The 12,255-nt window shown below is 37.7% G+C and overlaps 2 protein-coding genes across 3 annotated transcripts in view; both read right to left on the bottom strand.

Annotated features, from left to right (window-relative positions):
- arhgef10 (Rho guanine nucleotide exchange factor (GEF) 10) overlaps positions 1-511 on the bottom strand; it is a 48,524-nt gene extending 48,013 nt beyond the window's left edge. For both annotated transcript variants that reach the window (XM_079262098.1, XM_079262099.1), the window contains exon 1: positions 354-511. The gene's annotated coding sequence lies outside the window, so the exon portion shown is untranslated. The remainder of the gene's footprint in view (positions 1-353) is intronic.
- Positions 512-1,336: 825 nt separating this feature from the next.
- On the bottom strand, positions 1,337-4,859 carry cln8 (CLN8 transmembrane ER and ERGIC protein). Its single transcript, XM_079262718.1, has 3 exons — positions 4,773-4,859; positions 3,734-4,362; positions 1,337-3,407 (listed from the first exon to the last, which is right to left on the bottom strand). Exons 2-3 carry the CDS (start codon positions 4,271-4,273, stop codon positions 3,081-3,083), a joined length of 867 nt encoding a protein of 288 aa, XP_079118844.1. The 5' UTR covers positions 4,274-4,362; positions 4,773-4,859; the 3' UTR covers positions 1,337-3,080.
- Between the last annotated feature and the right edge of the window lie 7,396 nt (positions 4,860-12,255).

The following is a 12,255-nucleotide window of genomic DNA, read 5'->3' as shown; positions in this document are numbered from 1 at the left end:
ACAAGTGAAAGCCTGGATACTATGTGTTATTCATGAAATACTGTAAAATACGTTTTTATAAAGACTTGTCTGGAGGATAAAACACACTAACGTGAACACTTCAAGCTGGTAGCAGACAGTGTTGGCAACATTACAATGTTAGCTCAGGCGCCACGTTACAACCATCGCTCAATACACTGCTTTAAAAAAACATTTTTCAAAAATCCACCTAACTTGCTATTTTGCTTAAAGAAAACTATCTTATGTTTCCTATTTATTATGTAACTCAATGTGAAAACTCACTTAAACGAACAGCATTTTACAGACCTTATTTAAACTTTGTAAGAAACTTTGAAAAATGTCTCTTGGCTCACCATGTTATGTCATTCCCACAGAAGAATTGCCGTATCCTTTGGCAATAACACCGTTTAAGTGTTCAACTTAATACATTTCCGACTTCAACAAAACTTCCAACAGATCAAAACATCCACTTTTCGCCCCTCTTTTAACTTGGCTTCCTTCGATGTAAGCAGACTCCATCCATGGAAAACGCGTTAGCGCCTTTGAGAAGCTGATTGGTCAACACGTGGAGCACAGCGAGGTGTGATTGGCTGAATTGAACGTCAATCAAAATTCCAGCGTCTTCCCCGGTAGGATGTATAGACAGGCTGAGGAGTTCCACCAAACTGTCCACGTGACATGAGGTAGCTCCGGAGCGATGTACAAAACAACTTTATACTTTAACTATGAATATCAGACGCTATATGCACATAGTTTAATGATAAAGCAACTTGAACCAACATGTTAAACCTTTCCATACATTTCTTTTTATTTAGTCACAAGTTTTCTCCAAAATTTGCCTCACAGATACTGAATAGCTGTTAAAATATAGTGTGCAAGATGTTGATGGAGTGGCGGATACACAGTATGGAGAGATTAATTACTTCAATACTGCCATCTAGAGGCAGATTCTCTTTGACTAAGTTTCAAATTTGAAGTAGAAACAAAAACATGGGATACAATTTCATGTCCCATTGTTAATTTTTTTTTTTACTCTTCTTCTCAAGTCCAAATCTTTTCCATGAGAACTATAAGCTAAGAAGGTAAAGAAACACAATGACAACACAACTAAATTTGACTTTTTCTTTTGGCTGGAGCCCATCCTTTCAACCAATCACAATTGAATATGACATAACAGCCACTTAATCCAACTACTGTTATTAAAATAGTGCCATATTTATTCATTTATCTCAGATAACATGTTTAAAGTGTTTCTGACAACATGCTATGAACATATTACACCTCCTCCAGATGTTACAGGAGCTTAAAACAAATGTTTAAATCCATTCTGGTGCATCATTAGCTCTTTCAGGATGCCTTATTCATTTCTTCTCCTGTAATATTTTAGGAATTGAAACATCTTTAATGATGTCCAGGAAGAAGAAAGAGAGCGCAGATGGGGAGAGAAATTAGACAAATTGAAATGAGCCCCAAGTGTGAGAATACTTATGTTGGAATTCAAATGAATGCATTTCTCAGCATGTAAACACATACATATTAAATAGTAAACTAAAAGCAGTACAACTACCTAAAATCTTTCATGAGACTACTTATTGTTTGTACAATAGGTTCAATATCGGAGACCAATGTTGCTGGTTGAGGAATTTCAATAATTTAAGCTAAACTCAGATAAAAACATTTCAATGTCAACAACTATTTCATTGGAAATATGTTTGCATGCTGAAGAAGCACGCATGAACTTCAGAATCAACCTCAAACAGAGACACCACAGAAATGGTTAAGTGCTGGGATTACACTGGTGATGCAGGTCAATAATCACGTAGATAATGGAGCACACTGATGTAACTTGGCAAAGTTATGTCAATAACACAAAATCCCATTTAGCACAGCAGAAAGTCAAATGTCCAACAGAAGCTTACACATAATATAAACTATAATATTATGCACTCACTGCAGTGCATTTGGATTATGTTGTATCTTCTTTCCAGGAAAAACTTAGTAAATCAATTTGCAAAGTTAGAATGGTCAATTTGAACAAATATAAACTAATATTAACCAAGTTAGTAACATACAATTGTAATAAAAAAAAAAAGTACATGATCAAATTGTTTGCAGAAAGCTCAGACACAAAATACATATCATTTGTGAGATAATACACCCTCAAAATACAAGGCCACTGTGTGCAAAATCACATCTCTTACAGAATTTTATGTATGAAACACTTGAATCTAAAGCTTTACCTCTGAAAAGGTCCTCGTATTTAAATCACTCTGCTTATATTGATAAAAGCATGGTTCAAATGCAACTTTGTTGTTTTCTGCAAGCACTGCTTCAGTTTTATCACATCACATCTCCATTTTGGACAATAAAGCCTTTGTGAAGGGGACAATCCCTGACCCAACTTTCACCAATAATGAAGATTCTGTTCAATGTCTTTTCTCCCACAGAGTTAAAAAATGTTTCTCTCTTTGCTGGCTGTGGACATAACAGTCCAGAACCACCATGAAGGAAGTGATCTCTTCAATTAGTGTCAAACAGACCTAATGAATAAGGCTCATTCCTTACACTTTCCAACATGCTACAACACATCCTGTGAGAGACAAAGGCAGCGTTCTTGTTGTGACCTCCCCATTGAGTGGGGAAGCATCTGTCCAGTCTTATGTCTCCAAGCACACGGATTTCTCATATAATAAACTGTTCACGCTTGACTATCTATAGCAATGGACATCAGCGGCTGTAAGATGAAAAACAAATGTTGCTATTTCTTTTTGTTAACCAGACAGATCAAAAATTTGATTTGCTAGTTTGTAATTTGACTTTTTCCCAAACATCTTCTCTCATACATGTTTCTTATTTTGAATAAATACTGAAAAAACATACTTTTTCCATGAGAGTAATACAAACAGCCAATATTTCATTCCACAAACAAACATAAACAAATAATATAAAATCTGTGAAAATGGTATCTCATGGAGGACTATGCTGCAACCCGTAACATGATGCCATCAAATAATCCCAATTACTCCAAAAGTCCCTTGAAAAATCTAGACCCAGGTAAGGATTTATCTCTTTAATGTGCCTCAGTTGGTATGCGGTTTCACAGAAACCTCACTCCGTCCCTCCGCAGTGCCATTCAGTGGGGCTGGTTTGTTACCAAAGTTCCAGTCCACTGGATTTAGCAGCTGCATGGTCTTCTTGTGCGTCCAAATGGGATTGATGATAACCGTGAGCAGGGCGAGACCAGAAAAGAAAAGAAGGCGTTGCGGCAGGGCTATGTAAGTGTTGATCTCTCCCCAGTGCGTTGCTGTTATCCACCACATGTAATAAGTGAGCACCATGCGACAGTGGAACATGTGGATCATCACCCACTGGTTGGCTTTCCAGAAAATGGTGCTCGCCCAGCCAGCCTGTAGGAAAGGACAGAGCGACATATATGGAAATGTGAGCAAGATACCATGCTAAGTTTTGCAAAAGCAAATCCTGCAATATGCAACCATTTAAATATGGCAACAGCACCTTTAAAAAAACAACTTCCTCTTTCTAAGAACTAAACACTTTTTTTGTTGAAAGTCACAAGATCTATAAGGAAGTGAAACTGTGGCCATTGCTTCTAGCAATTATAAAACTATTCAACATTTTAAAAAAAAGACAAGTATATGTGAGACAAGTACTGATGAAAGAGGTGTCTACTTATCACTACTGATACAGAGGTGATTAGTGAAAGAGACACTACCTTCAGTAACATCCAGGATATACAGGTGAATGGTGTGCTCATCTCCAGCAAGAGAGTCACCATCGCTAGGAAGTGGCCCTGGGAGTCCCATACGACGGCCCCTGCAAATCCAGACAGGGCAAAGAAGTGGTGCGTGGCCAGCGGGAGGTCGAACGACCGAAACACCACACTGGAAGCATGAAGTGCTACATTCTCAAACACAAAAAAGCCTGTAGCCGTGAGCACATGAAACCATGACCAGTCCTCCTGGCCCCTCACTTTGTCTCTGCTTAAAGCAGAGTCTGCAGTCAGGGTCTGAAGTCCTGCTACAGTACTTTGGATGCCAAACACTGCCCGGGTGGCGGCGAGGTTCCAGAAAACTTTCTCTTTAGCAAGTAGAGAGTTGTAGGTACGGCTAAGAACCGCAGACAGCAGGTGGGAGAGGAGGAATATAGCTGTGTAGAAGCCAAACCCGAGACCAATAAGCTGGAGGCGAAAGTCCCATGAGAAGTAGTCTGCGCTGGGCTGGGGTAAGGCACTGGTCTGCTGCTCCAGGACCATGGTGTTTGAGGGGTGCAAGTGAACCTTGGCTGGGGAGGTTCACATAAAGATGGGAGCAACAGCTGGCACATGCATGATGTATGCGTCACCTGTAATAACATCAGTTTATTTAATAAAAGACTGATCCATATCAGTAATTATAGTTAACAAATGGAATTGGCAAAACTACACATACATTTAAACTATGCTGGGTTTGTTTTTTAATGTTACGTCGCTTTTATTTGACAAAACATTGGTTACAATCTTTCTGCCATAGACAAACTTATTAGATACCATTGTTATAAATGCAGTTATACCTGCTCGTGCATGTCTTTATGTTGTTTGCTTATAAGGAGAAAGTTTAAGAGCTGATGAAAACTTTTAGCATCTTCTTACTTACAAACACGATGAGTCACACCGAGGTCTTAGATGGAACAACACAGAAAAAGGAACTATATACCTGGTCGATACAAGCTAACAGAGAGCAAAGTAATGTAAAGAAGAGGCAGTGACAACAAACCTTTTATGCTGACATCCCGTTACTGGTGGAGGTGTTTCAGCTGGACGCGGTGTTCCTTTACCGACCAGCAACAACAGGAAATGTCACACCACGCGATTCCAATTTGGTCATATGACATCCACACCGGAAGTCCCGCCTTCTTTCAGGACTTCCCATTGGCCAGCAGCATTCAGCGATACATCCAATTAGTTGATTTAATTGTGTGTGTATTTCATGAACAGTCATAAACTGTTAAGTAAAACCATTGAGTAAAACAAAAACACACATAGCAAATTTGTACATTAATTAAAATAGAATATTGCCCTAAATATACCGAATCTAGCAAGGTGGTCATTTATTTTCGTAGTCCCAGGGAAAATGTAGCATCTACAGTAATGCAGTGCCTTCAAAAGAATGCAAAAACATCAACAATAAAACAGTTTAAGACAGCTAACAATAAATAAAACCCGCTCCAAGGTCCTTGTATTAAAGTGCTTATGTTCAAAACGGTTTTCAGGCCCCTCGTTTAAACTGAGGCAAAATGCTCTTCAGAGGCACAGTAATGTTTCTGTGACCACATTTTCTTTAATGTGTTTTGGTGTATTTCTCCCTAAAGCTTGAATGTATATTAATGTGGTTTTGATAGATTAGGGATGTTGTGGTTTGCCTTAAAAAATGAGTTTGCGAAAACACTCAGATAAATTGATCATTTTAAAAACATTTTGAATGCAAACAAAACGAAAACTGAGAAAGAAAAAAAAAAGCTTATGCTTCTACCCACCCCTATGCTGGCAGCACAGCGAGATTATTAACAATACCAATCCCATTTCTTTGATATAATAATTATAATGACTATTATAATAACAACAACAACTTCCATAAAAATTCAAGTACCTAATATATTTAAATATTAAAATAAAGTTAAATCTTCTTTTTGTCAAATGAATGAAAGACACAAAATAAATTAAACTAAATAAATTGAACTGTAACATCTTTTAATAACTCACGAATTTGACCCAAAGGGGGCAGTGTTGTAATTCACATTTGAGATTATAATGGAAGGTTTTTCTTGTCTTACTTGCACTACTTATAGCATCCTATACTTCAGTTGTGGCTTATTTTTTATTTTTTATTTTTTTTTAAATTACAGTAGCTACAAGATTAGACATGCACACCTATGTTTAGGTGAAAAAACAACAACAACAACAACAACAACAAAAAACATCCTAGGTGTCCAAAGATAGTCCTTGAAGGCAGCTCACCCACAGGTTTTGGATGTTTCCTGCTACAGCCACAAAACGGACACCTACATGGCCTCAGACACCTAATGCTGGAATGGAGGCACTGCTTTGAGTCAAAAGGAAAAAATTTGCTTATACGCAAATGTATGTAGGTTGTTCTCTTTTTCAATCTTTTTTCTTTCTCTCTCTTTTTCTATACAAGTTATTTTCTGTTTTCTCTTCTTTTCGACCCTCTTTTTGTCCCTCTTCTGTCCTCTCCAGTCTGGTCCAGCAGTACAAACTTTGTCATACAAATAATTATGCAAAATAAATAGAAAAATAAAATTAAAATCCAGAATATCAAGGGGAGCATTAAATCTATGGTGCTTCCCTTGGCAAAGTAAATTTGCCCAGCAGAATATAGCATCCAGAAAATCCATTTTGCCTGCTTAAATGATGGACAAAAAAAAACAAAAACAAAAAAACAACCAAAACAAAAGACAGTGAAAGAAAGAGAGCCCTGAATGGCAATCTTTCATTGTGTTTTTGAAAAGATGGCCCCTCATTGTTTGAGGACCGACTTTGGACACCCCTGATTAAGAGCATTGCTAACTTTTCTGGCTTCTCTTAAACATTAAACACAAAGAAAAACTTGTCCAAACTTTGTTTTTTCTTCAAAAAAATTTAATTGCAGAATTATTTACACTGGATGACAAAAACAACGATCAAACGACTCAAAGAGGCAAAATCTTCAAGTAGCCCAGCTTGGAACAAAGAAAGAGAAATGGACATGTTCAAATCATTCAAAAGTAGCTCAATGATGCCTCAACTTGCACTGAAGTCACACACACACCAAGAAATGCACATGTGATAAACAAATACAAAACAAATATATATCAGTGGGGTAATGTCTCAATTGTCAAAAAAAAAAAAGCCTACATTCAGAATCAGTGTTTTGCATGCCTTCATGTCAGAAATAAACAAAGTTAAAAAACAGAAGGAAAAAAAAACAGAACAAGAGCAAGAGAAGAAAATAGTAATGTTTTGATGTCGCATATATTATATATTTATATATCTATATATATATTTCTTTACAAATAATGAATATTTGGCATTATATTCATCCTCACTAAAGATAAGATATACAAGAGATGAAAATAGTTTTAGCTAAACAACTACATTTTTTATTTTATCTAGTAATTATAGAGTTTACATTCCAACTTCAAGGAAGTGTTGTATCAGTCTTAGTGATGCCCTTTCCACAGTGCGCTAATGAAACTGCTCCATTGAAGTATTTCACACAAGGGGCCATTAGAGTTAAATAAAAAAAAAAAAAAAAGGATTTTACAAACAGCCTTGTATCTTTGTAATCCAAGCCATACTAATAGAGATCTCTGGTTATACATGAGGAAACCTGAAATGATTCAATTATATAAACTCATTAAGGGAGATGTTGCTCAATGATGATTTTACAGTTTGCTGAATAAGTAAGAATGATGGTCTATGTGGTTTACTTCTGCCCTCCTAACATTAAATATGGTGTTGCAGATTTTTGTTCTTCTTTAATAAAGTTTTGACAGATAACTTATAAACTGAGGAGCCCTATATTGTGCACATTTTCTTCAGCAACCCACACAAGTCTACATCAACTATAGGAAATGTGGGATCTCTTTGCAAGAGACCCATGTAAGAGTGTTAAAGGGAGAAAAAATGACTAAAATATAACAAAAAAGGCCATAAGGAGACAACCTTTATCCTGCCAATAAAGCAGAAAGTTGCTGGTCCAGGATCAGAGTTTGTCTCAAAAAAGTTGTTTAATGCTATTTCCTTTACAGAAAGGTAATTTTAACTTCTGCAGATCCAGTATTCACCTCGAACTTCAGCTATAAATGTGCTTAGGTCTTTTTTTGCACATTTCTTTTCAAGCATTTTCCGCTCCCTTGAGGCCTGGCACTGATCTTACTTTGCTACTTGAAGTGGTTAATTCACAGTCTGACGAGATAAATGGTCTCATAGCAATTAGTGCCTCTTGGAGGAGCAGGAGAAATGCTTTGAGCTGAACCTAGGTCATGGAAATGCAACATTTCTTCACAGCCTTGCTCGGTTTGCATAATGCAGAAACACCTCTGCTGTTTCAGCCATGGCCTTCGGTGAAATGAGCCCAGCGGAGACTGGCGGAGGCGAAAACACGTGTTGTGCTGATGCTGAAGTTCCACAGGACAGCCCAACATTCAGCATAACATTTATCAACACAAGCTATGAAAGGCCTTAAAGGCTGTTTGCTTGATCTCACCCAGGACCAAAAACCTTACATAAGTTGCTTTGCTAAGTCAAAGGCAAGGCTGAAAAATGACCAAGCACAGAGCAAGCCTTCCAGCTACAAACAGCCTACAGCAGCAGCAGTTTGGGGCTCAATGTGGAGCTCTCGCCTCCTCTAAGCCAGCATATGTCAGGCTGAGTCTGTCCTCCTCCCGTCTGCCTGCCACTCCGGCAACAGCAGGGGAACGTCTCTGCTCTGCCAACAGCCTGGCATCACACACAGACACACTTTCCAGAAACCTGCCATCATATTGTTAAAGGTCCCGGTCGCTGCAATAAAAAAACAAAACAAAAAAAACTGGAGTTCTTTTTCTTTTTCCATATTACATGCATGTGTGTATTCTTATACTATGATGCTGTAAAGCTAAATCTGTAATTTAAGTCTGGCTCTGCCTTTTTTAAACAGTCTCACTCCACAGCTTATGGATTTTAGCTGTGAGTTTATTGTCTGAGGTATGCGGTAAAAAAAAATCATACTTGGGATAATAATTGAGAACTGCTTTATACAAAGTGCTGTAGGCTGAAAATCAGAGCGAAAGCCGCCGACGCTTAAAGAGCCGACATTACACGTGGTAGTTATAACTCAGCTGGACTTAACAGATTGTTGACGGCACTTGGACGGTTCATATCTTACTGTGTTTGTATTTTTTCCCTCAAATGTTCAAGCACATTTAAAAAAGAAAACAAAAACTCACATTGAGAAAATTCAAACCCAAAGAAAGAAACTCCATTTTTATGTCTTTATGGTTGGTATATTTACTCTTTCCTGTACTGAGAATACTCATAGTGATAAAAAATAGAAATTTAAGTAATTTATCAACACATTGACAGCACTTGAAACTGAGTTGATTTTTTAATTTTTTTTTTTTTTTTTTTACCTAATACTGTTCTAACTGAATAAAAAGCAGCACCATGTCAGCTGGCTGGTTGTCCCAGTGGTGAGCTGGACGTTTATACTTGGGGTGGCCAGAGTATGGACTAGACTTTCACAGAGCCGTGCAGTGAGAAAGAAAATTATCGTTACCTTCTCTCTCTGTCTCTCAAACACATACACTCTCACATACACTGCTGTGATGACTGGTCACCAAAGAGAAACATGGAGCACATCTTTACATTAATAACCTGGATCACCGAGTGGACATATTTGCAACAAGGTGAAGGACGTCTATAGAAAGGTAAGTTGGTTGTTTTGAGGTGCTGTATGCAGTGCTACTGATGTGGTGGAAGTAGGGGGCAGCAGTAGGCAGGATCCTTGTGTTTGACGACAGTGATTTATGTGATTAGCTTCACAGTGGGACCGAGCCCTGCTGCCTGATCCGTGACTCTCATCCTTACAAAAGTATCAGAAATTTTTCTTTTCTTCTTCATTCCTGTTTTTTTTCTTTTACTGAAGATCTGATGGTTACAGGTTTTACTTCTCCACAGTTTTATACTGTAGCTTACTTCAAAATCAACTACCAGCCTTGCAAGTTTATTTGCATTAGATCATGTAGCTTTATTTTAGGTAGTAATAAGTAACTTGGATACTGAGGCAGTCTCTGTAGTTTGTTTTCAGCTCCAATATAAAACTCATAATTAACTGAGTTGACGTGTAGGCTCCAAATACCATCAATGAAAATGAAATATGACATGGTTTCCTTGCACTACCTTAGAACTAATCTCGTGTTACCATGTTGCTAGGTTAGCACTGCTACATAGCTTCAGGCTAACATCGGTTTAACAGCCTTATACAACATTAGTGATTTATACTTGCAGAGGAACAAAATATCTTCAATGTTCATGTTTCTAAATGATGACTAATAAGGAAAAACCGATGTAATGACACTGATGATCCATTTGTAAAGACATTCCTGTCCTGTCACAGACGTGTCAATCACCTCAAGTAGTCAGTGCCACCCTGGCCACCCCATTAGCTCCACTCCTGGTTACCTCCTAGTCTGAATAAATTGAATGCATTAACATGACAGAGTTATAGTTCTTAAAACAACATTTGTACTATTTTAAAGCTGTGCCAACAAAATGTTGAGCCAGACTTCACAAAGCCGTTACAAGCTTTGAGGGACTGAGGCATGCTAAAGCTGAAGCTAGCTATGCTACAAATGGATATCTCTGCTCATAAACATTTAGGATGATTACTGCTAAGCAAACAGGAGAGAGAATCCAACATTAAAGCACCTTTTGCTGAAGAAAAATGCTGCTCCAAAAGTGGAAAGACCCGCAGAGGGAGTGGAGATAATTTCATCAGATAACTACTTTGATTGTTGCTACACGATTTCTTGGTCTTCACTTGAGTTTAAGAGCTCTAAATCTGTGTACACAACAAGCAGTGATGCTTATCAAAGTCAAATATGTGATCCCAACGCATGACTCAGCTAAATATTCAGTAGATATAATTAAAACTAAGAGTTCTTCTGTGTCTCAGGCAGCTGCACATATACATTCCACCTTTCACTTCTCCTTTTGTAAACATCTCATAGCATGGAGCCCTGTGCAAATAAGGCAGGGACTAAGAGGAACAGCACATCTGAGACTGGGTGAAATGAAATACAAACAAAAGGGTCTATCGCTGCAGATATCCTGCTCGTAATGCTGTCATACACTGATAATAACAACCAGAGCCCGTCGGTAGCAAATAAAAGGAGTTATACTCTCGATTTATATTTCAACTTTTAGAGTTTACATCAGTGGAGACAGTCACGGTGTGGTCGCTCTAATAACAAATATTTTATCAGTGATTTATAATAAAATACAAGGAGTAATAATCTCTGTATGCGACAGGAGTAATAATTATGAGTTGACAGATTTATGGTATGTTTTTAGAAGAAACAACCTATAACAGTCTATCATTCTCTGAGATTGAGTTGCATCAAATGTTTTTGACTTGTCTTAGATCATAAAATAATTCAGTTTTAGAATGAATGCAGTCTGACATACTGCTGTGTCACAGTAAAAGAAAAAATACTGAATGGCAGCTATCTTTCATGAAATACAAACTTAGGTTTTTTTCCCCCATTTATTTAAACTGCCTGGGTAAAATCTACTGTATGCAGCATATTTGTAAATATGTACAAAAGAAAATTTATTTCTGCGCAAACAGATTTATCTATAAATTGGTGTAAATTATTTGACCATCAGTCAGAGCTTTAGCCTCTGCATTATGTGGAATTTACTGAAGGACAATTTATCTTTTATGAAAAGACATTCCCCTCTTTGGTGGTTTCATAAAAGTGCTTTGTAGCCCCCCCCCCCAAAAATGTTCCACAGGTGCTGAGCTGGGTTTAGATCTGGTGTACATGCCTCAGAATATTCAGATCATTTAATTCTCATCAAACCGTTCTGTGACTGTTTTTCCACCAGATGCGAACATTGTCAGACTTCTTTATCATAACATGAAGCTTGTCTAAAAGAGCTTTTTTTTTTTATTGATGTGCAGTGATTTTTTCAGTTCTTTTATTTGTCACCAATCAGTGTAGAGTTGGGTTTTTATGATACACCATGCAGAGGCTGCATTGCCACAGGCAGTTACTATCCTATTCACCTCATGTACTTCCCTTCATCAGGCTTCTTGCAAAGTTGGACTTATTTGATACTTGCTGCTTGAATCCCTCTAGAATGCTGTTGCCCCACTTTCAGTTCATTATTTCTCATCTTTTCCTTGAGGGGCTCACGTACTTATAATATTGCTTGGGGGGTACAGACGAGGGGAAACGGACCTCCACCACCATAGAACTTTTCAAGAAATTTCTAAATCAGGAGGCATTTTCTCAGATTAAAGAAAGACATATGCAGATAGTTTGTTTATGTTTTGATGCGCATTTCTGTTATTCCTTATTAACTGCGGCTGAGGGCGCAGCTTTAAAGGGGCTGAGAAGGGATGAAAACACATCGGCGTGAGATCAAGTTCCTGCATGTTTGCAACAAATGCAGATTTGTCAAAAGCAATAAAGAGGGCAGAAAAGCAACCA

Source organism: Telmatherina bonti (genome assembly GCF_933228915.1).
Source record: "Telmatherina bonti genome assembly, chromosome: 22".
NCBI classification, from domain to species: Eukaryota; Metazoa; Chordata; class Actinopteri; order Atheriniformes; family Telmatherinidae; genus Telmatherina; species Telmatherina bonti.
This window is presented reverse-complemented; position numbering and strand designations above follow the sequence as displayed.

Excerpts from the sequence above, each read along its gene's own strand:
- cln8 (XM_079262718.1), bottom strand. The coding sequence starts at position 4,273 with ATGGTCCTGGAGCAGCAGACCAGTGCCTTACCCCAGCCCAGCGCAGAC. Across the intron at positions 3,408-3,733 it reads TATCCTGGATGTTACTGAAG|GCTGGCTGGGCGAGCACCAT; the intron begins GTAGTGTCTCTT and ends CCTTTCCTACAG.